General features: G+C 33.6%; 1 protein-coding gene across 1 annotated transcript in view; it reads left to right on the top strand.

Moving 5' to 3' along the window:
• Positions 1-21,532, top strand: part of GDA (guanine deaminase) — a 95,619-nt gene extending 74,087 nt beyond the window's left edge. Inside the window, exons 10-14 of the mRNA XM_031943698.1 lie at positions 249-316; positions 2,435-2,581; positions 5,948-6,078; positions 7,860-7,887; positions 15,667-21,532. Coding sequence (XP_031799558.1) covers positions 249-316; positions 2,435-2,581; positions 5,948-6,078; positions 7,860-7,887; positions 15,667-15,737 — 445 coding nt within the window. The 3' untranslated portion in view covers positions 15,738-21,532. The remainder of the gene's footprint in view (positions 1-248; positions 317-2,434; positions 2,582-5,947; positions 6,079-7,859; positions 7,888-15,666) is intronic.
• The last annotated feature ends 1,744 nt before the right edge of the window (positions 21,533-23,276 follow it).

Raw genomic sequence — 23,276 nt, forward strand, 5'->3', positions numbered from 1 at the left:
GGGAGAGAGGAAAAGAGAAGAAAAGAGTGGGAGAGAAGCAAAAGGAAGGGATAGAGAAGGAAAGAAGGAGAGAGAGACACTGAGTGGGAGAGATGAGGGGAGATGGAGAGAGAAAGAAAGAGGAGAGAGAAGAGGGAGAGAAAAAAGAAGAAAGGAAGGATAAAAGAATAAAAAGAAAAAGGAAGAAAAAGTGGGAAGGAGCAGGCTCTGTACTCTTCTTTTGGATTTTCTTTCTCTCCTGCCTCTAGGATCTCCAGTGGATTACTAAATGTGCTGAATGTCCTGAAACATAATGTGAAGCTTGGACTGGGCACAGGTTAGTAAGTCCCTAGTCCTATTTTGCCAAACATTTTACATGTACCACTTTGTCTGTGACTTACAATAACTTAGAGATATTATTTTCCCCAAGTGAGGCTCAGAGATGTTAAAGGATTTGCCTATCATCTTATAGTTTATCTGTGAAAGAGGAAAGATTAAACTTGGGCCTTTCTGGACTGAAGTCCAGTGTTTCTGTCTGTTATGCACCAATGCTCTTAAATGTCTACTTAAAGGGCTACTTGAAAGGGGATGACCTCAAAGACTATTATTCAGCTGACCATAATATCACATTCCTAAAACCCATCCTGCACAGTCTGAGGCTGGTGGATTAATGGAGCTCAGAATTTCTGAGCAGCAGTAAAAGTAATCAGATGTCCACCTTTAGTCTGGCACCAATATAGTGAGCCTCTTAGGATAGGATTGACCTGATACAGGTCAAAGCTTCCATGTCCATCAGAACTGGTATTAGATCTGCTGAATGGCCTTCTCTTATTCCTTTAGTGTTTAAACAAATTTAAAACATCCTGGAATTATTCTTTTCTTTTGCTTGCATTTTCTCTTGTCCTTCTAAGTTTGAACATTTTTTTATGTTCTCAATAGTTGTCTAAATACAAATGCTAACTCTTGAAAAATCTAAGTTGTTTTATATGATGTTATTGAAATGAATAAACAATGAAGAACACCCCAGCAATTCAGACATCTGACAGATTCAACAAAATGAGATTCCTCTCTGTATTTCCCCTACCGGTGTGGATGTTGACCAGGCCTTCTAGGTGGCTGATGGATCAACTGATGCCTCCTGATTTAAACAGTACATTGTAGATGTTTTTAGATGTGTGTTGAGCTGTTCACTTAAGAAAGCATGCATCATGTCCAGATGTCTGAGCAGAATGTGCACTGGCACCTCTTTGTCTTATTCTATATGGCTTTAGAATGAAAATTATACAATTGAAAGTGACTCAAAAATAATAAGGAAGGAAAAAAGCATGGAGGATTTTTAGAATGCTGTTGTGTTCATTTTGACCTGTTGAATTTAAAATGTCTGGAGTAAATCTAGGTGGATTTGTCTAATAGTAAGTTGGAAATATAAGACTAGATGTTAGGAGAGTGGTTAATATAATCATCTGTATAGAGTTGATAATTGAATCTGATTAAATCATCAAGTGAAATTATATATATATATATATAAGAGGAGAGAGAGAGAGAGAGAGAAGAGGACCTAAGACATAGACTTATGGTGAAATTGCCCATATTTAATGAGCATGACCTAGATTATTATCCAATAAAGGATCCTGAGGAGTGTTCAAGGTAGACAGAAAGCCGGAGAAAACAGGGTCATGAAAACCTGGAGTCAAGAGAATGTCAAGGAGAAGGCTATTAACCATGTCAGAGTGTATCTAGAAAAAGGTTAAGAAGAATGAAGATGGAGCAGAGGCTCTGGCCTTTTAAAGATTTGGCAATTAAGAAATCATAGTAATTTTGGAGAGAACAGTTTAAGTTGAATGAGACTAGAAACCACTCTGTGGAGAACTTTAAAGGGAGAAGAAAGGAAGAAAGCATTTATAGTCAGCCTTCTTAAGGAATTTAGCCACCAAAAAATCAGAAAAGAGGTATCAATGGAGGACAAGAACAGAGTTTGAAAAATGGCAGCCAAGGGCTCAAAATCATAGGGATGGCAATAGAATGAGGTGGTGAAAGTATATTAATCATTAAAGAATGAGTTAAGATAGATATTCAGTCTGGAGGTGGAATAATGTCAGGACATCATGTAGCAATGTGTATTGGGAAAGGGGTGGGGAGGTAATAATGGTGTCTAGGTAGGGCAACTGCTCTGAAGCTTAAATGACTAAAGGGAGTGTCTGAAATGCAATCCAACTGTAGTCCTGGAAGTCCAGGAAGCTGAACAAATAAAGATAAGCCAACTATGATGGTGTTTAGAGAGCCAGAGAGCCAGAGAGAACCTGCAGCTACACACCTTTCAGAGGCAGAATTCAAAACCAGACTTTCTGATTCCAAGTTCAGTGCACTATTTACATGACTCTTCTTTGCTTATGTACTTAATTACTTATTTATCTGCATGAGTTTATTCTTAATATATTTTTTTAATCTATTGTAGATGTTGCTGGTGGTTATTCCTCTTCCATGCTTGATGCTATCAGAAAAACAATGGTGGTAGCCAACACCCTTTACATGACAAAAGTAAATGACAAAAGCCTCACTCTTAAAGAAGTGTTCAGACTAGCAACTCTTGGAGGAAGCCAAGGTAATTAACATTTCATATCTGTCATATTTTATATCTCTTTATATCCAAAAGGTCCTTGAGGGCAGGCATATAACTTTGTTTAAACTTTATATTTTCCTTGGCATCTAGCACAGCTCTCTGGATATAGTCCTTGATTAACAAATATTTCTTGATTTAGAAGACCAGATTTTCCTCCAGAGGGCTGTGGTTTTCAGTAAAACTAGTCTTCTATAAATGGATTTGAACTGTTTACCAACTTTGGTATGCCGCGGCAGACCTAATAGTGACTGGCCTTTAGTAGACACTTAATGAATCCTTTTTGTTTTATTTGCATCCCAATGCTTAAAATTTCTGGTAGATTTGGTTATATCATTTATTCCTATACTCAAAGAATTGAAATATTTCTTCAGAGGGTAATAGTTTTCAATAAAACATAATTTCGATAAATGCATTAGAGTTATTTACCAGCCTTTGTATATCTTTGCAGATTTTTTTAGCACTAACCCTCTACTAGGCACTTAATCAATGCCTTTTGATTTATCTGGATTTGAGTCTATTTATAAATTCAGTGAAATTAATCAAGTCATTTTAAAATAAAAATTATCTGGATTCTTTGATAGTGTCTACTAGGGATGGACAGATTATGCAAATGTTAATGAAATATCCAAATCAGATAACCAGAAACATCCTTACCCTTGGTTGCTGGTAATAAGCCTAAATTGTAGACTTAATAAGAGTCTACAATCTTTCAGATTGACTTGATTTCCAGTATTAGTTTTATGTGTACTAGACAAATACTTCTAGAATCCAAAGGCAGATGTCTCATACATCAATAGAAGAAGAATTTCCAGTTATCCAAGTGTTCTTACTTTCAATTCTTCTCCAACAAAAATACAAAGAAAAAACCTAATTTGAAGACTATCTCTGGCCATTTTTAATGACCTTGGTACCCTTTTTTTCTTGTGATATTCTTTGGCTTACAGACTTTTTTCCCTGAGAAGGGAAAAAGTTACCTTTCTATAAATATTTTTTTAAAAGAAAAAAGAAAAGTGAAATTCAGTTCCCAGTAATTTTGCCAAAATCCTTCTCAGACATAGTGGATGTTTGAAGATCAAAAGTCACCTCTTTGTTATTTGTTTGTTTATTTCAGAAATTTGTTATTTCAGAGATTGTCTCTTTACAGTTGTTCAATGCTGGAAGGGTGTTGGTTTCCTGAAATCACTTTTACAAATGAAATAAACAAGTTTGCTTTTCTTTTTATCCAAACTTCTCTGGTAGTCTTGGTGTGTACATCTCTACCAATCTGTAGGTTGGTTTTACAGAGTGCCTCTTGGTGGCATTGCACAGATACCAGATTGTGGAGTTCAAATCCTGACTCAACCAGGGCAGGTCAATTCCTCTTTAGTTCTTTTAGATTCCTAAAGTGAAATAAGGGGTTGGACTAAACAGCATCTCTGAAGTTTTGTTTAGCTCTAAGTTTGAACCTAGTACTTTCACTGGACAGAAAAACTACATTTTAGAAAAGCTACATTTTGAGGATTCCAGTTTATTTACTAGATAAACTTTAGTAGTAAAGAATGTTTGAACATGAAGTTAATTACCCATCATTAAACGGCATTGCAAATTCTCTTAGAGAGAAACCATTGACCCACTTTTTTGGTTACTGATAGCCTAATTAATAAATTAATCGTGTTCAGACTGTTGTCTCCCAGTTTACCTTAATTTTCAAACATAACAATACAATGACTACTACTGCAGGGAAAGAATGACAGTAGAAAGGATCAATTATGTACTCCTTAATGACAATGATAAAGCTTGTTCCTGAAGAAAGGAAGAAAATGCAGCTCCCTAATCTTCTTTGCAGAGGATGAAGATTACAAATGAGGAATACTGCATATGTTATATTTGGTACCCCCAGCCAACACCCTCCCTAGGAGGCTTTGTTCTCTGCAGCCTCTTTAGCTCTCTCACTATGAGGGAGTGTCTGTCTTGAACGTCTCATCCAGTTAATCAGCTTCTCCCTGGACAAAGGAAACACAAAAACTTTTTCTGCAGAAAATGAATCTTTATTACAATGTCTTTTTTGCTTTCTGCAATAAAAATCTTCCTCTTTAAAAAAGAAAAAATAAAAAGGAGGCATTGCAGACTGAATCCACATTTCCTTAAACTTTAGGTTTGCCCTGGTGATCAGGGTTTCTGAGTTACTGTAAAAAGCATCCCATTGAGATACCCAAGTCATTAAATAATTTGCTCTCTCTCTTTTTAAATGAAGCGTGTTTCTTTTCAGAGGATTTGCACCAATAACATATATAAACAATGGTATACTTGATTTTTTAAAGGTAATAGTAATAAATAACACTTATATAGTGTTGCAAAGCACTGTGTGTGTATGGGGGGGAAGGGAGAGAGTAAGGGAAAGGGGAAGGAAGAGGGGAAGGGAAAGCAGGGAGGAGAGGGAGAAGTAGACGGAGAGGGAGGATGAGAGGAAGAAGGAAGGAGAGAGGGAGAGGGAAGGAAAGAGGAAGAGAGGGAGGGGAAGGGAGAGGGAGAGAAATTCTCACAACCACCCCGTGAAGTTATTACTATTGGCTTTTTCTTAATTTGATAGATGAGGATATTGACACTAAGGGAGAGTGGCATCAGTGGCCTCATAACTAATATCCAAAATAAGATACTATTCTGACTCTGGATTCAGCATTCTTTTTGCTGTATCACACAGCATCTTGAAATAATGTCACTTCCATGAAAATGGATCTTGGTATCAAAAGAATAAGTATGTGACAGAATGGAAGAAAAAATAAAAGTTGGAAGATTCAATAGCAAAGAGGATGCAGTTAGCTAGTAGGTTTTAGGTAATGGTGGTATATAAGTGGGTGTTTCTTGGGGTAGTAGAGTATGTGAATATGTGTGAGAGGGTTATGTTTAGCAGGAGGTCTTCAGAATTCATTGGCTCAACTCAAAAGAGAAAAATTTTTAAATGTAAAATCATCTTTTAGATGTAAAAGGGATCTTAGAGGCCATCAAATCCAACTTTATTTTACATTGGGGAAAATCGAGGTTGAGAGATGTTAAATGCCCTGCCCAAGATCACAGCCAGTTACTGCATTTTGAGTGAAAAAAAGAACATAGACATTTCATTCTTAGACTTCACTTTCAATGTGCTTAAGTTACCTACTTATCCCTATAATTAACTGAAATGAGTGCACAAAAGTTTAATTTCTTTTATGCTTGACTTGAAACACTTAGTTGCTTTCTCCCTCTCTATTTATATAGAACCAAGAACCAGAACACAAGCAAACTTCATAAATTTAATATTAGTTTTAGGACACTTGAGCATTTTGAGGATTCAAAAGTGCCATAAACTTACTGCTTTGCTTTGCATTACAGCCTTGGGATTAGATCATGTGATTGGAAACTTTGAAGTTGGCAAAGAATTTGATGCCCTCCTGATCAACCCTAAGGCTTCAGACTCTCCAATTGATCTCTTCTGTGGTGATCTGACTGGTGAGCTTTCAGAGGTAAGCCAAGAGAAAGTCTTTGGAGGGTTTAAGTAGGACCCCATACATTTGCTATTAAAACCTTCCAATCATGTTTTGAATAATTAAAAAAAAAACATAAGTTGCATGATAAAATCTTTTCATTAGGAAGGATTTTGAGGGATTATGCTGGATTAGTATACATTAATCATAAGTATAAGATAACAATAATAAAGTCTTTAAAATCAGGATCAAGGATGAGGAAGAATTTTATCTTTATTTTTAATCTCTGAGACTAACCACTTCCCACTCCATATAGTAAATTTTTGAGTGAATGAATGAACAACATTCATAAGGCAGAAATTAGGCATAAAAACTAATTTTGCCCATCATTATTAGCAAATAAAGAGAGAGAGCCATAAAAAAACAGTCTCCTTTACAGTCACATTTCTTATTTAATATGTTCTTTCCATATGGAAAACTAATTTTTTTGGAAGGAGAGTGGCCCATAGGAGGAGTTTGATCTCTAATTTCATTGGAGTAGGAAGCTCCCAATGTTTAAAACTCCTTCCACCAATGCATATATTTTTTAATTCATTTGTAACATCTGGTTTTTAGTTACCTGTTTGTAGCACAGGGAACGTTAGTGGCTTATCTGGGATCATCTAGCATGAGAGGTAAGATTTGAACCCAAATTTGGCTGACTCCAAAATTGGTACTATGTCCACTCTGACATGCAATCTCACATATATAAATATATATTTACATTCATCCTCACATGTACATATGTATAGATATAGATATATACTTTAGTGCCTTTTAGTTTGATAAAATTTCTGTATATTTTTGGCTATTTTTTATCAATAATTTGGTAAAAGATATGACACTTATGAAATATCACTTATGAATTGACCCATTTCATAGGCATGGTAAGTTGAATTGATTAGAATAAGTAAGTATAAGATATTTTGAGCTCCTTAAAGAAAACAACTATATAAGTTGATATTGATATAATTCATTATTTTGTTAACTGTTTAGTTTCACAATGGAATGTGCTTCCTAATGCCAAATCTATTCAGCCAATCATGGTGTTATATTATGCAACTTCTGAAATAGGTTATTTTATCATACTTATTTTTTTAAACTTTAAGAGCATCTTTTCTCTGAACAACTATAAAAACTGTCAAACACTTTAAATACTTTTCTAGTAGAAATCCCTGTTAAAAAAAAAAAAGCAAACACTAGAATGAAAATTCATTGCCAAAAAACAAACTCATGTGTCTTGGCCATGGTGATTGCTAATGGTCTATGTATTAGTGAAGTGGAAGGCACTAAATTTGAAACTAATTTTAGAGTTTATATCCAAGTTTGGAGGAAGGAAATGAAGGAAAAAACAATGTAGTGCCTACTATGTGTATCAAGCTCTGTTCTAAGCACTTTATAGATAGTATTTCAATTGATATTTCTAACAACCACAGGCAGTAGATACTGTAATTATAGTTGAGGAAACTGAACCAGGCAGTAAAATGACTTGCCCACACAGCAGATTCTGAGATTAGATTTGAATTTAATTCTTCCTGATTCCAGGCCCAGGGTTTTATCCCTGTACAGCTTAGCTGCTGTATTCTAATAGTGTGATATTGGACAAATCACAACATCTTAGGGTGTCAATTTCTTCATCTTTAAAGTGAGGAGGTTAAATTAGATGGCTTCCAAGATCCTTTTCAATGCTAAATTTTGTGACTTTCTATAAATGTACTTTTCTAGAGGAAATATCAAAACTCTGCTTTCTAATTGTTGTCTTTCATTGTTTTTTTTTTTAGACTGTCATCCAGAAATTCTTCTATCTAGGTGGGTCCTTGGATTTCTTTCATCCTTGGTATTTATGATACACAAGAGGCTTGCATAAATTTTATTTTAATCTTAGTTCATTTTAGTCTCATCATGGAGACTGTTGCCAGGTTTTTAATTGTTTTCCAAAAAAGATTCAGGGCTCACAATCATCAAATGGATTTCCCACCCTAGCTTTGGCCTGTACTACCATGACAGTTTCTTAGTTTCTCAGTCCCTAGATTCACCCTTTCCAATTCTTTTTAGACTTTCATTTTAGCATGACTCTGCTTTATATCCTTCAGTGACTTCCTGTTATCAAATATATCCAGTTCAGACTTCTCTGCCTTTTGATACTTTTGTGCTTTATTTCCTGCAGCTCCCCAGTTTTTCCTAACTCTTTGTTCTTTGTTTCCATCAGCCTCAGAATGGCTTCAATGCCTCTACTCATGCTGTTTCTATTAGAATGTTCTCCCTCTGTCTGTAAATCTATTCATTTCTTTTTTAAAATAATATTTTATTTTCCCCCAATTACATGTAAAAAACATTTCTATCCCTTGCTCCCCTTTCTCCTCTCTGATATAATAACTTGATATAGACTATATGTATGTAATCATATAAAACATTTACATATTAGTCATTTTGTGTAAGAAGACTCAACCAAATAAAGGAGAAAACGAGATGAGGGAGGGAGAAGGAGAGAAAGAGAGAGAGATTATACTTTAATGTATATTCAGACAATATCAGTTCTGTCTCTGGAGAAGGATAGTATTTTTATTTTTTCATTGTGAATCCTATGGGATTATCTTGGATTTTTGCATTGCTGAGAAAAGCCAAGTCATTCACAGTGCTTCATCACACAATATTACCATTGTTGTGTGCAATGTTCTTCTGGTTCTGCTCACTTCTTTTTGCATCAGTACATATAAGTCTTCTGAGGTTTTTTCTGAAATCATCTTGTTCATTTCTTACAGCACAATAATATTTCATTACAATCACATACCATAACTTGTTTAGCCACTCCCCAATTAATAGGCATCTCCTCAGTTTCCATTCTTAGTTACTACAGAAAGAATTACTATAAATATTTGTGTAAACAAGATAGTGGAGAAAAGCCAGGAACTTACCTGAATTCTCCCCAGTTTCCCTCAGAAACAATGTGAAATCAAGACTTTAAACGGATTCTGGAGTGACAGAACCTAAAAAAAAATAGAGTGAAACAATTTTCCAGCTTAAGTTATCTTAGAAGGATTTCAGAAAAGATTTGTCTCATTTGAGTAAAAGGGAAGTGCAGCCCAGCTTGGGTGCAGTGTAGGAAGTCTAGCAGGAAGCTAGGGGCCAGTGGCTCAGCTGAGATCTCCAGGCCTAGCACAGAAGCAAATTGTAAGCCCCTGATTTCTGGCACAATGTAAGTTTTCAAGGACTATGCCAGATTAACACAGCACAGTGGGAAAAGTGGTAGCACCTCATATCCAACACAGAAAACCTGTGAGAGACCTCAGATCCCCTGCAAAAGAAGCTTGGAACAGTCTCTCTTATGTGCTAAAAGCGAAACTTAAAAAAAAAAAAAAAAAAAAAAGCAAAAAAAACAAAAATAGCCCTGACCTTAGCATTAGGGAGAATCACAGAACTCAGAAAAGGACAGCAATGACAAAAAGTGAAGCCTCTAAGGGGAACATAAATTGATCTCAAATTCAAAAAGTTCTCTTTAAGGATTCAAAAAGAACTTTAAAAATCAAGTAAGAGAAGTAGAAGAAAAATTGGCAAAAGAAATGAGAGCTATGCAACAGTTTAGAAAAAGAAGCACAAAAACTGACTGAAGGAAACAACTCCTGAAAAAATAGATTTGGTGAAATGGGAAAAAACATCCATTAAGAAAACAATTTCTTTAAAAGTTTAATTGGAAAATTAAAAATGGAAAAGGAGATAAAAAAGTTAACTGAAGAAAATAATTTATTAAACATTTGAATTGGACAAATAGAAGCTATTGACTTAATGAGACACCAAAAATCAGTCAAACAAAATTTTAAAAATAAAAAAAAATAGAAGAAAATATAAAATGCTGCAGTGGAAAAACAACAGACTTAGAAAATAGATCTAGGAGAGATGATTTAAGAAATATTGGATTACCTGAAAGCTGTGATCAAAAAAAGGGATTAGATAACATCTTTCAAGAAATCATTAAAAGAATCTACCTATCACCTTCTGAAAGAGACTCCAAAATGAAAACTCCAAAGAATATTGTAGCTAAATTCCAAGACTATCAGGTCAAGGAGAAAATACTGTAATCAGCCAGAAAGAAACTATTCAAATATTGTCCTCAATATTGGTAATTAATAATTAATCAGGATTACTCAAGACTTAGTAGTTTTCACATTAAAAAATCTGAGTACCTAGAATATGATATTCCATAAGGCCAGAGCACTTGGACTACAACCAAGAATCAACTATTTAGCAAAATTGAACATAATCTTTCAGGAGAACAGACATTCAATAAAATAGGGGACTTATAATTATTTCTGATGAAAAGACCAGAACTAAACTGAAAATTCGCTTTTCAAATATAATGCTCAAGAGAAACATAAAAACAGGAAAGAAAAAATATTACTTAAAGTTTAAACTGTTTACTACATGGTAGGATGTTACTCTTAAGAACTATATCTTAGGGCAGTTAGAAGGAATATACATGGACAGAGGGTGTGAATATAAGATGAATTTGATGTGATGATAGAAAAAATTAAGAGCCAGAAAAATTATTGTACTGGGAGAAGAGGAAAGGAGAGGGTAAAATGAGGTAAATTACATTAGATGAAGAGGCACAAAAGACCTATTACAGTAAAAGGAAAGGAAGGATTATTAGCATTATTTGAATCTTAATCTCATTAGATTTGACTTTACAGAGAATAACATACACATTTAGTCTTACTCTATGAGAAAGTAGGAAGGGAAAGGAGAAAGAAAAGAGTGGGAGTGCTGATATAAGAGAAGGCAGATTGAGGGAAGTGGGGGTTAGAAACAAATCACTGGTGAGGAGGGAAAAAATGAAAGGAGAAAAGGTATAAACATTGAAAAATAGGATAGAGGGAAATACACAACTAGTAATCATGTCTGTGAATGCAAATGGGATGACTTGCCCATAAAATGGAAGCTGATAGCAAAGTGGATTAAAAGCCAGAATCCAAAAATATGTTGTCGTTGTTGTTTTTAACAAGAAACACATTTGAAGCAGAGAAATATACAGAAAGTAAAGGTAAAAGGTTGGAGCACACATTTATGCTTCATCTGAAGAAAAAAAAAAGTAGGGGTAGTGATCTTGCTCTCAGACAATGCAAAAGCAAAAATAAAACTAATTAAAATAGAAAAAGGTGAAAATGATATCTTGCCAAAGGGTTCTATAGACAATGAAGTAATATCGGTACTAAATATATATGTACCAAGTGATACAGCATCCACATTCGTAGAAGATAAGTTAGATGAGTTATAGGAAGAAGTAGACAGCAGAACTATATAAGTAGGAGGCCTCAACTTTCCCGTCTCAGAATTAGATAAAACCAAGCAAAAATAAACGAGAAAGATGTTGAGGTGAATAGACCTCTGGACAAAGCTGAATGGAGATGGAAAAGAATATAACTTTTTCTTACCCTACAGGGCACCTACACAACCTCACAATCAAATGCAGAAAGGCAATAATATTAAATGTATTCTTTTCAGATCATGCAACAAAAACTACATGTAATAAAAAAGGCTATGGAAAGATAGATTTAAAACTATTCTTAAATTAATTAATTAATTAAATCTAATCCTAAGGAATGAGTGGGTTAAATAACAAATCATAGAAATAATCAGTAATTTTATCAAAGACAATAACAATAATGAGACAACATACCAAAATTTATGGAATGCAGTCAAAGCAGTTCTTGGGGGAAATTTTATAATGGTTACATGAATAAAATATAGAAACAGATCAGTGAACTGGTCATTCAACTAAAAAAGCTAGAACAAAAAATAAAAGTTCCCAATTAAATACCAAATTAGAAATTTTGAAAATGAAAGAAGACATTAATCAAATTGAAAGTAAGAAAACTATTAAACTAATAAACAAAGGTAAGAGTTGATTTTATGAAAAAACCAGTAAAATAGTAAACCTTTTGTTAATTTGATTAGCAAAAAGACCACATTACCAGTATCAAAAATGAAAAGGAGGAACTTACTACCAATGAAGAGGAAATTAAAGCAATTTATTTTGCCTAATTGTATGCCAATAAATTTTACAATCTAACTGAAATGTCTCAATATTTCTAAAACTATAAATTGCTTAGATTAACAAAGGAGGAAATCAAGTATTTAAACCCTTGTTAGAAAAAAAAAATTAACAAGTTATCAATGAACCCCTAAGGAAAAATCTGTAGGGCCAGATGGATTTACAAGTGAATTCTACCAAACATTTACAAAACTATTAATTCTAAGCAATTTGGAAAAATAGCAGAAGTCCCACCAAATTTCATTTATGACACAAACATGGTATTGATCCCTAAATCAAGAAGAGTCAAAACAGAAAGAAAATTATAGGCCAGTTTTCTAATGAATATTGGTGCAAAATTTTTAAATATTGGCTAAGAGATTACAGCAGTTTGCCACCAAGATAATACATTATGACCAAGTGGGATTTATATTATGAATTCAGAGCTGATTCAATATCAAGAAAACTATCAGCATAGTTGACAGTATCAATAACAAAACTAACAAAAGTCATGATTATCTCAATAGATTGCAGGAAAATCTTTTGATAAATATAGTACTCATTCCTGTTTTTTAAAAAAGTAAAGATTATAGGAATAAACATCTTTCCTTAAAATGACAGGTAGTATCTATCTAAAACCATTAGCAAACATTATATGTTATGGGAAACTATAACTAAATTCCTGAATTCGCAGGTGAAGAAAGTATTTCAAGCATCCAGAAAGAAACATATCAAGTATAGTGGAGCCAGAGCCAAGATAAAACAAGATTTAGCAGCTTCTACATTAAAGGACTAAAGGCTTAGAATATGATTTATGTTATGAGAATAAACTGGAAGCATTCCCAATAAGATCAGGTTGAAGCAAAGATGCCCATTATCACCACTATTATTCAGTATTGTACTAGAAATGTTGGCTTTAGCAATAAGAAAAGAAAGAGAAATTAAAGGAATTAAAATGGGCAATGAGGAAACAAAACTATCAGTCACTCTTTGCAGATGATATGTTATACTTAGAGAATCCTAAAGAATCAATTAAAAAGTACTTGAAACAATTAATTTTAGTTAAGTTGCAGGATAGAAAATAAACCCACATAAATCATGAGCTTTTGTATATTTTACCAATAAGGCCCAACAGCAAAAGATAGAAAGAGAAATCCCATTTAAAATAACTATAAACAATATAAAATATTTGAGAATCTATCCTGCCAATACAAATCCAGGAACTATATGAACATAATTACAAAACACTTTTCATACAAATGAAGTCAGATCTAAATAACTGGAAAAATATCAACAGATCATGGGTAGGCTAATAATAATAAATAAAAAAGATAATAAAAATGATGATTCTACCTAAATTAACCTATTCAGTGTCATTTTAATTAGACTGCCAAAAATTATATTATGTACAGAGAAAAAATAATAAAATTTATCTGGAAGAACAAAAGATCAAAAATATCAAAGCAACTAATGAAATTGCACAGGATGAATTAATGATATAAGACAAAGGATGATGGCCTAGTCATGCTAGACTATAAAACTGCATTATAAAATTGTAGTCATCAAAACCATTTGATACTGGCTGAGAAATAGATTAGTGGATCAATGGAATGGGTTATATACACAAGACACAGTAATCAATGATGATAGACTTCAGCTTCTGGGATAAGAGCTTACCATTTGACAAAAAACACTGGAAAAACTGGAAAATTAGTACTGCAAAAACATCTTGCATCCTATACCAAGATAAAATCACAATAGGTTGATGATTTAGACATAAAGGAAGCAGAAAACTAAGAAACAATTTTTACAATCAGTGTTTCAATAAAGGCCTCATTGTAAAATATATAGAGAACTAAGTCAATTTATAAGAATCCAAACCTTTCCCCAGTTGATAAATGGTAAAAGGATATGTACAGACAATTTTTAGATGAAGGAATTAAAACCAATTATAGTCATGTGAAAAAATACTCTAAATCACTATTTATTAACGAAATGCAAATTAAAACAATTTTGAGGTGTTATCTTCACACTTGTCAAAATGACTAAGATGACAGGAAAAGGTAATGATAAATGTTGGGATGAGATGCGGAAAAACTAATGTATTGCTTATGGAGCTGATCTAGCCATTCTGGAAAAGAATTTGGAACTATGCCCAAAGAGCTCTAAAATTGTGCATAACTTTTGATCCAGCAGTATCACTTCTGGCTCTGTATTCCAAAGAGATCATAAAAGAGATAAAAGGTTTCATATGTGATAAAATGTTTGTAGCATCTCTTTCTATGTTGGCAAGAAACTGGAAATTAAGTGAATGCCCATCAACTAGGGAATGGTTGAAAAAATTGCATAATTTGCATGTAATATAATACATTCTATAAGAAATGATGAGCAGGCTGATTTCAGAAAAGTCTGGTAAAACTTACATGAACTGATGCTGAGTGAAGAAAGCAGAGCCAGGAGAACATTGTATACAGTAATGTCAAGATTGTGTGATGATCAACTATGATAGACTTAGCTCTTTTCAGCAATACAGTGATCCAAGACACTTGCAATAGACATGCGATGAAAAATGCCATCTATATCCAGAGAAAGAATTATGGAGACTGAATGTGGATCAGAGCATACTGTTTTTACCTCTTTGTTTTTTCTTTCTTATGGCTTTTAACATAAAGGTTATGTTTTACTATATCCTTCATAATATGACTATTATGAAAATATGTTTAAAATGATTGTACATGTATAACTTATTGTAAACAATGTGTCTGTCTTGGGGAGGAGGGAGAGAAAAAAAAGGAGGGAGAAAAAATATTTAGAATTCAAAATCTTATAAAAGTGAATCTTGAAAACTATCTTTACATGTAATTGGAAAAAAAATCCAAATAGTTCCTTTTTCCCTTTTTAAAAAAACTTTCTTTGCCTATCTCTTTTTAAAGATCTAATTCAAGTCTTAACGCTTCCATTACTTCATCCCACCTTGATCTCCCTTTTCTAAATTCTTACCATACCTAATAGTCTATTTTACCTGGGGTGTTACAGGACTTGGGATCAGAAGAAAGCACAATTCATATTATGTATAGTTGATTGGAAATTTCTTTGGATTCTCTATATAGTTATAGGACTTTGGGGAAAAACTGAAGGGAATATCAAGCTAGTTGAATTTCTACAAGAGAGCCATATGGTGGATTAAAAATTGGTATACCTTGGTTTCTCTAATTTACAAGTGAAACAGCATGGTTGAAGCTTAAATGAATGCAGTAGCTATTCCACTTCACATTAATATTGAGAGAGCCACAATTGTCTGTTAATCCACAATTATGGCTTTTGCTATTTCAGAGCCCTAAATGATGCTGAAAACTGTGATTAACTCCAACCCAGCACTGCCTATATGAATTATACCAGATGAACTTAATTCTGGTTTTAATCCCAAGAGAAGAGTAGTTAACTTTAAATGCTGGTCATGTAACACAAAAGGCCATATTAGCTGCATCTTCATATTTTTCTTAGCATTTAGCTCAGTGCCAGGTACACAGTAGGCATTAATTATTTAATTCTTGTTTTAGGAGATGATCGAAATATTGACGAAGTGTATGTGGGTGGCAAGCAAGTTGTTCCTTTTTCAAGCTCGGTGTAAGACCACTAGGTTTCTGAAGACATTCTCCTGGGATAACTGATGATTGTTCATCTCTCTGAGCCCAGGTGGAGTTGGAAAGAGTTGGTTAAAATATAATACCTTCTTGTTGGGAATGACTACTAAGTTTCTGTGTCTAATTAGAGCATCCACTTGAGAAATGACTAGAAACAAACCAGGGATCATTTCTGGGTTGAATGGCTTTCATTATATATGAAAATTTTACTCTTTGAGATGTTGAGTTTTTTTGGCCATATTCAAAGATAAATTTTACTTTATTCATTTGAAACATTAGATTGATTCCATGGAAATAGTTTTAAAAAAGATAGAGAGAGATGCTTTTCTTTCTTATAAAAATGAATCGAGCACACATGTGAAAAATTTCAATCACAAAGTTGAAAATTGCCTAATAGGGAAATCTTAATGAAGAAAGAAGTCTTTAAAAAAAAAAGCGTGAAATGAAATGTTGAAGATCACTTAAAGTTATTCATTGTGAAAATTGTGAAATTACATGTCAAGCATACAAATTTTAAGAGAGACCTTGCAGAATTTTAGAATGTGATTTCAGAGCAAGTTTGCGTACTTAGAAATTTGTAGTCACTGAAATTTGTACTTCATAGATAGTTTGCTATTGTTCTTTGGCTTTGTTTTGGATAAAACAAAATGCTAAATGTTATGTTCAGATAGTTTTGTGCTTGTTAATGTGCATTAAAAGCTGGAAAATGGTTTTTTAAAGGTCTCTTAGGATTATTATCGATGTACTTACATGGCATATATAGGAATATTTTTGAGTACCTTATACACATCTTAAATTATAACTGTGCAGTGTTGTTATTGCTCAAAATTATATTGTTGAAAAGAAAATGGAAGCAGATTGCATGAAGTAGAATCATAGAACTACAGATTAGAATTTGCAAAAACAGAGAAGACATTAGGTATCATCAAATCTATCTCATCTCTTACAAATAATAGAAAAACTTATTGATCAGAATTTTAAAGTGGAAAAGTTTCATTAATTAAAGACAAGTTCTACCTACACTATCAGTCACAATTGATAAATTTCAAAAGCCAATACCAAGCAATAGCTGGCATTTTAAAACTACATCTTAAGTGTTTTTTTAATGGATATTATTTTAAAAGACTCTCGCATAAAAGTAGATAATTCTTTATTTGCTAAAAATACTCCCATTTATTCTAAGAAATTTTCAATTCAGTAGAAATTAAATATAATTAAATAACTTGGATACTATCTTAAAATTCATCGTAATTGGATTTGATATTGGGGTCAGGAACAGGTTTGTTGTTCATTTTTTGCTGTTTTTGCTTTTATTTGTAACCTCAGTGCTTAATAGTGCTGAATAGATGTACAATACCTAATAAATGTTTGTTGATTGGTGGTTAAGTAATGTTTCATGTTTAGAAGGATACAAAACCTTTAAAAGCAATTTAAACTTATTAGTATTTCTCTCTTTGCCATATCCTGGAATTAGAAACAATTTTTACCCCCATAATAAATCTTTGAGCATTATTGTTAGGACTATAACTCGTTGCTTTATAAGTGTTACAGCTTTTTTTCATGCATATGCATTTTGGCCCTGGAAACCACAATAATCAGAAAGAAACCAAAATTTCCTCAGTATTCCAAGTAAGTAATTGGGGCACTTACTCTAATTTTCTTTTGTTTTACATCCCTAATATTGAAAAACTTTATATGCATATATATAACTCTTCAATAAAATGTCTCCTATTTTGGAAAATTCATTAAAATAAAGTCATCTTATTCTACCTAGCCATTATATTTTGTCTGGTTTCAGACTTCTATCTTATATAAGTAGACCATATTTTTCCAAGAGATCTTCCTAGAATTATTGTTCATCCCGCCTTAAATATAAAACCTTTTGGGTCACCAGTAAGCATTTGGAGATATTGTATAGCACAATAAATAAGTCTTTGCTTTTCTAAAATTTCAAAGAAACCAGGTGGAGTTTTGTACTTACTACCAAGAGGTGTTTTTGACTCTAGTTCACATATTATTGATAAAGTTAGGGAGATTAAGTAGGCAAATGATTGCTAATAGGAGATTCCAAGCAGCACTAGAATCATACTCCTAGTCTCCTGGTTCTCCTTTACCTCCCTTTCTTCTGTATCTGAATTGTAAATGGAACTTAAATGTTGATCATTGGTTTTCATTGATATTTAGAATTATCATGGAATCAAAATGGCAAAGTAGCAAAAAAAAAAGGGGGGGGGAGGGGAAAGACTTTGCCCAGATAGTATGCTAAGATCAGCATAGTTTTGTGGAAGAAATACTGAATTGGGAATCAGGAGACCTGATCTTGAATCTCATCTTTGCCATTTATTATGTGTGGCTCTGGGCAAGTCATACCTCTTTCTCTGAGCCTTAGTTTCTTCACTTGTAAGATGAGAGGATTGGACAAGATGAGCTCTGAGGTTCTGCTTGAAATATTAATATCCTTTGAGCTCCCTGCAGTCCTTGTTATTCTTTGTATTTTATTTCTCCAAGAAAAGGGTTATTGTACATTGCATCTGCTTATGTGACAAGTGTAGTTCTACATTTAAATATATTATTTTCCTTTGTATAATAATAATAAAAGATTTCATGAATCGTGAGATGACAGCACACTGAGGCAATCGAGGTATCACTTTATGTTGAATGTTTTCTGCTCTTACAAAAGCAGTAAGAATTATGACAGTGATTTTAAGCAAGTCTTTTTGAAAATTGTCACCCTAATGCCCCAACAACTCAAATTACCCAAATTATACCAACATATTACTGGAGTGTACTTAGCCCTTTTTAATCAGATATACATTTTTCTGGAATGATGTTGCTCAAGCCTCACAAAAAATGCTGTTGTGACCAGAATATTAAAGCAGAAGTCAAGGCTTCTTTCATCATCCAGAATAATAAAAGAAAGAATCCTGGCCAGGGGGTCAAGAGTTCAAATCTAGAGATGGAAGAGCCTTGGAAGCCATCTGGTACTACCTTCTCATTTTTAAGGAAATACCCTAGAGGGTTCTATAAAGCTTAAGTGACTTGCTTATAGTCAGTCACATGGTTAATAAATGTCCAAAGCAGCATTTGAACTAGGTCTTCTAATTACAGAACCAGTGGCTTTTTCTCCATTATGTATTCTCTACAAGATACTACATTTCTAACACTGGCTCTGCTCCTCATTGGCAAGATAGCCTGAAACAAATCACATCACATTAAGAAGCCTGTTTGCTCATTTATAAAATGAAGAGACTAGATGACGAGTAAGTCCCCCATCAGCTCTGTAATTCTAAATCTGATTGCCTTCATACATCCCTTTCTACCTTATCCTTTGCCTCCCAAATCTAAGATTAAATTCAGGAGAGCAGAAGATTTGTTTTTTAAAAGTATAGCTAAAAACATTTACTCTTTAAATTGAATTGAAAGCAGATAAGAGTTGTGAATTGATGCATAAAATAGAAAACCTGTCAGGATAATTTATCCAAGAATTGCTTGTGATGCCATTAGTGGCAGTGCAGAGAGTTGGGGGAATCCCTTCTGGTCAACATAGGTCCAATGTGAAAAGAATTCACAAACCCAAAAAGTTTAATAGCAAAAGGAAAGTTTATTTCCTTCTATTCACTGAGAAGCCAGCTTTGCTAGGAAGGCAGACTTCTTAGTCATAAGTCCTGGCAGAGAAATAACAAGAGGTTATCACTGAGAAGAAGCTCTCTTCACATTGGCAGGAGTCCTGGTAGGCAGCTGTGCCAAGAGGAGAGGTCCCTTGGCAAAGCATAATTCCTACTTCAACTTCTGCAAGGATATGAGTTTAAAATTGTCTTTTTATAAAATATCTGAGACTGGGGTTTCAATTGAATGAGATTCCTTAAATGTTGTCATTGCCCCCGGGCCTAGATTTCCAGTTGAATGAGACCACCAAGACCAGATAAATAGGGAGTGGTCCTGGACTAATTTTCAACTCATTAGAGGGTGCAGCTAGTCATCACCAAGATAACTTATCTTGATTCCCTGAGGTGGTCCTTTCCCAGAGGAGAGTTTCTCAGAGTTTACCCCCATGGCTTCCCCCCCAAAATCAGGAAGGACAGTTTCAGGGTTCACCTTCATTGCTTGTATTTTGTTTATTATAGCTTTGGTGAAGAAAAAGAAAAAGGTTAAAAGACACAGTTTCCATGAAAAAGAACAGATTTTTTTTAAAAAAGAACTTTTAAAGTTAAAAAGAATATGATTTATGGAAGACTAATTAGAAAGAGAATAGATTTTTAAAAATAGCTCATAGGTAAACTGAGCAGAGAAACAGGTAGGCTGTTGAAAAAATGATACGAGTTATTTAATTGTTTTATGATTTTCTTATACTTGGTCTTCAGCCCTTTCTTTATGTTTAAATGTGACAGATTTTAGAACAGAGAATACAGGAATACACTGAAGAGTAGATTCTCCTCAGAAAAAAAAAGAACCCTTTTTAAGCCATTCTTTTGAATATCTTTCTAATATAATTCCACAATTAGAACAAATAGTGGTAATAAAGAAAAATTACTTCATAATCCTCAGTGTTTTTTTTTTTTTTAACACCAATCAGCCAACATTGATAAGTGTCTTCAGAGGTTATGGGGAAAAGAACACATTTAGGAGTATGTGGTCTCACAGAGGGTTTTGAATGTTCACTTTCTCCTGGTTTTTCCTGTTCCTTTTCCTCTAAGAGTTCTCTCCATGATTTTTATCCCAAAAGGCATAATGGCACATTATATTCATTGTATGTTGTGCTGTCTCTGTCAGTTGCATCCCAACAGGAAGTCTTTCATGAGGGCACAGTTTTAAAGCCAATGATAATTGCCCAGACTATGGAATTTTTCAAGACTGAGGCTATTTTTACTTATAAAGATCATAGAATCGCAGAGTTAGAATTAGAAAAGACCTTTCAAGGCAATGACATCCAACCTTCTTTTCACAAATGAGGAAAATGAGTCACTTGCGTGATTTGCCCAATGTAAAGCAGAAGCAAGCCTCAAATCTAAGACCTTTGATTTCAAAGGAAGGTGTAACTTCCATCATGTCACCCTGTCCATTTCTTTAGTAACTACAGAATGTTCCAAGGCCAGTGACTTCACATTATTTTTAAGCTCAGCAGAGTTACCTGGTATATAATTGGTGTCTTATTCAAAGAGCAGATTAAAAAAACTCTACAATCTAATTCAAATGTGATTTCAGACTATGGTGAATTTAAATAACTTAATCCCTGAATTTGATGTCTTTATAAAAGAAAAGCATATAAAAACATAAGTAAATTTTTCAAACCTCAACATTAATTATGATAAAGAGTTTTCATGTATAATCTCATTCCTCTTCTACCCATTCATTCTCTTCCCCCGCTCCCAACCCAATTCTTCCCTTTATATCTGTAGACAAGAAGCCATGAAGATGAAAGTGCTTAATCTACTTTCCTAAAGTACAAAAATTGATCTTTAGCACCAATGATGAAAAGAAATTATGTATTTTAAGACTATTTCCCCCATTCCTTCTATGCCCATGAACTCCCAAGGTGTTTCTTGACACCTTAGTTAGTGAGAGTGTCTGCCTTCCCTTTTCTGCTGGAAGAATTGGATTTGTATATTCTGTCAGAAAATGCTTTTTAAGGAAAACTGCTTTAAAATGTTGCCTATCTCTTGATCACTACTCTTAAGTATATGTATTCAGTGGGAAAATGGAACTCAATATTTGCTTATTTCTCTTGTGTGAGTGTATATGTGTTGCCAAAACAAAAATAAAAACGGTCTTCTGTCTAACTTAATTATGATTTGAGTTGATTTTTGTAGGGGGGAGAGAGCACATCTTGGAATACTGTTTTCACTAGAGAAAGAGAGCAGAACACAATAAATATGCTTTTAGAACGTGGTGGCCTATCTCATCATCTGTTCTGTATCATGAAAATCCAAAAACTTGAATTAAAATTCCTAGCTTTGTCAGTACTGATGTGACTTAATTTCTCTGAGCTTAAATTCCTCATCTGTAAAATGAAGAAGTTGGAACTAGAAGACCCCTAAGATTCTTTCCAGTCTTAGATCCATGAACCCATAATCATATGATTTTTCACTTTAAAAGGTTACTTTATGGTAATAAGGGGAAATTTTATATCTCTAGAGATTTATTTGAATAAAATAGAGAAAGAGAAGATTAATGAATTAGGCTTGCTACTTAAAAAGCCAGGGGGGAAAAAAAGCTAGAAAAAAAAGCAAATTAAAAACTCCCAAGCAAATACTAAACTTGAATTTCTAAAATTAAAAGGAAAAATTAATAAAATGGAAAGTAAAAAACTATTGAATTAATAAATAAAACTAAAAGTTGGTTTTAGGAAAAAAAATAGATAAACCTTTGGTAAATTTGTTTAGAAAAAGGAAAGAGGAATATGAATTGTTAGTCTTAAAAATGAAACGGTTCATAACCTAGGCATAAAGAATGAGATTATAAATAAATTAGAGGAACATAGGATAGTCTACCTCTCAGACCTGTAGAAAAGGAAGGAATTTATGACAAAAGAAGAACTAGAGATCATTACTGATCACAAAATAGAAAATTTTGATTATATCAAATTAAAAAGTTTTTGTATAAACAAAACTAATGCAGACAAGATTAGAAGGGAAGCACTAAATTGGGAAAACATTTTTACAGTCAAAGGTTCTGATAAAGGCCTGATTTCCAAAATATATAGAGAATTGATTCTAATTTATAAGAAATCAAGCCATTCTCCAATTGATAAATGGTCAAAGGATATGAACCAGACAATTCTCAGCTGAAGAAATTCAAACTATTTCTAGCCATATCAAAAGATTCTCCAAGTCATTATTAATCAGAGAAATGCAAATTAAGACAACTCTGAGATGCCACTACACACCTGTCAGATTGGATAGAATGACGGGAAAGATAATGCAGAATGTTGGAGGGAATGTGGGGAAATAATTATTGTGGAATTGTTGGTGGAATTGTGAATACATCCAGCCATTCTGGAGAGCAATTTGGAACTATGCTCAAAAAGTCATCAAACTGTGCATGCCCTTTGATCCAGCAGTGTTACTACTGGGCTTGTATCCCAAAGAGATATTAAAGAAGGAAAAGGGACTCATATGTACAAAAATGTTTGTGGCAGTTTGTGGCAGCCCTTTTTGTAATGGCTAGAAACTGGAAATAGAATGGATGCCCATCAATTGCAGAATGGCTGAATAAATTGTGATATGTGGATGTTATGGAATATTATTTTTCTGTAAGAAATGACCAGCAGGATTATTTCAGAAAGGCTTGGAGAGACCTACATGAATTGATGCTTAGTGAAATGAGCAGAACCAGGAGGCCATTATACACTTCAACAACAATATAATATCATTTCTGATGGACGTGGCTCTCTGCAACAGTGAGATGAACCAAATCAGTTCCATTTGTTCAATAATGAAGAGAACCAGGTATATCCAGCGAAAGAACTATGGGAAATTAGTGTGGACCACAACATAGCATTTCTATTCCTTCTGTTTTTGTCTGCTTGT

This window comes from Sarcophilus harrisii, chromosome 1 (genome assembly GCF_902635505.1).
Source record: "Sarcophilus harrisii chromosome 1, mSarHar1.11, whole genome shotgun sequence".
Lineage (NCBI taxonomy): Eukaryota > Metazoa > Chordata > Mammalia > Dasyuromorphia > Dasyuridae > Sarcophilus > Sarcophilus harrisii.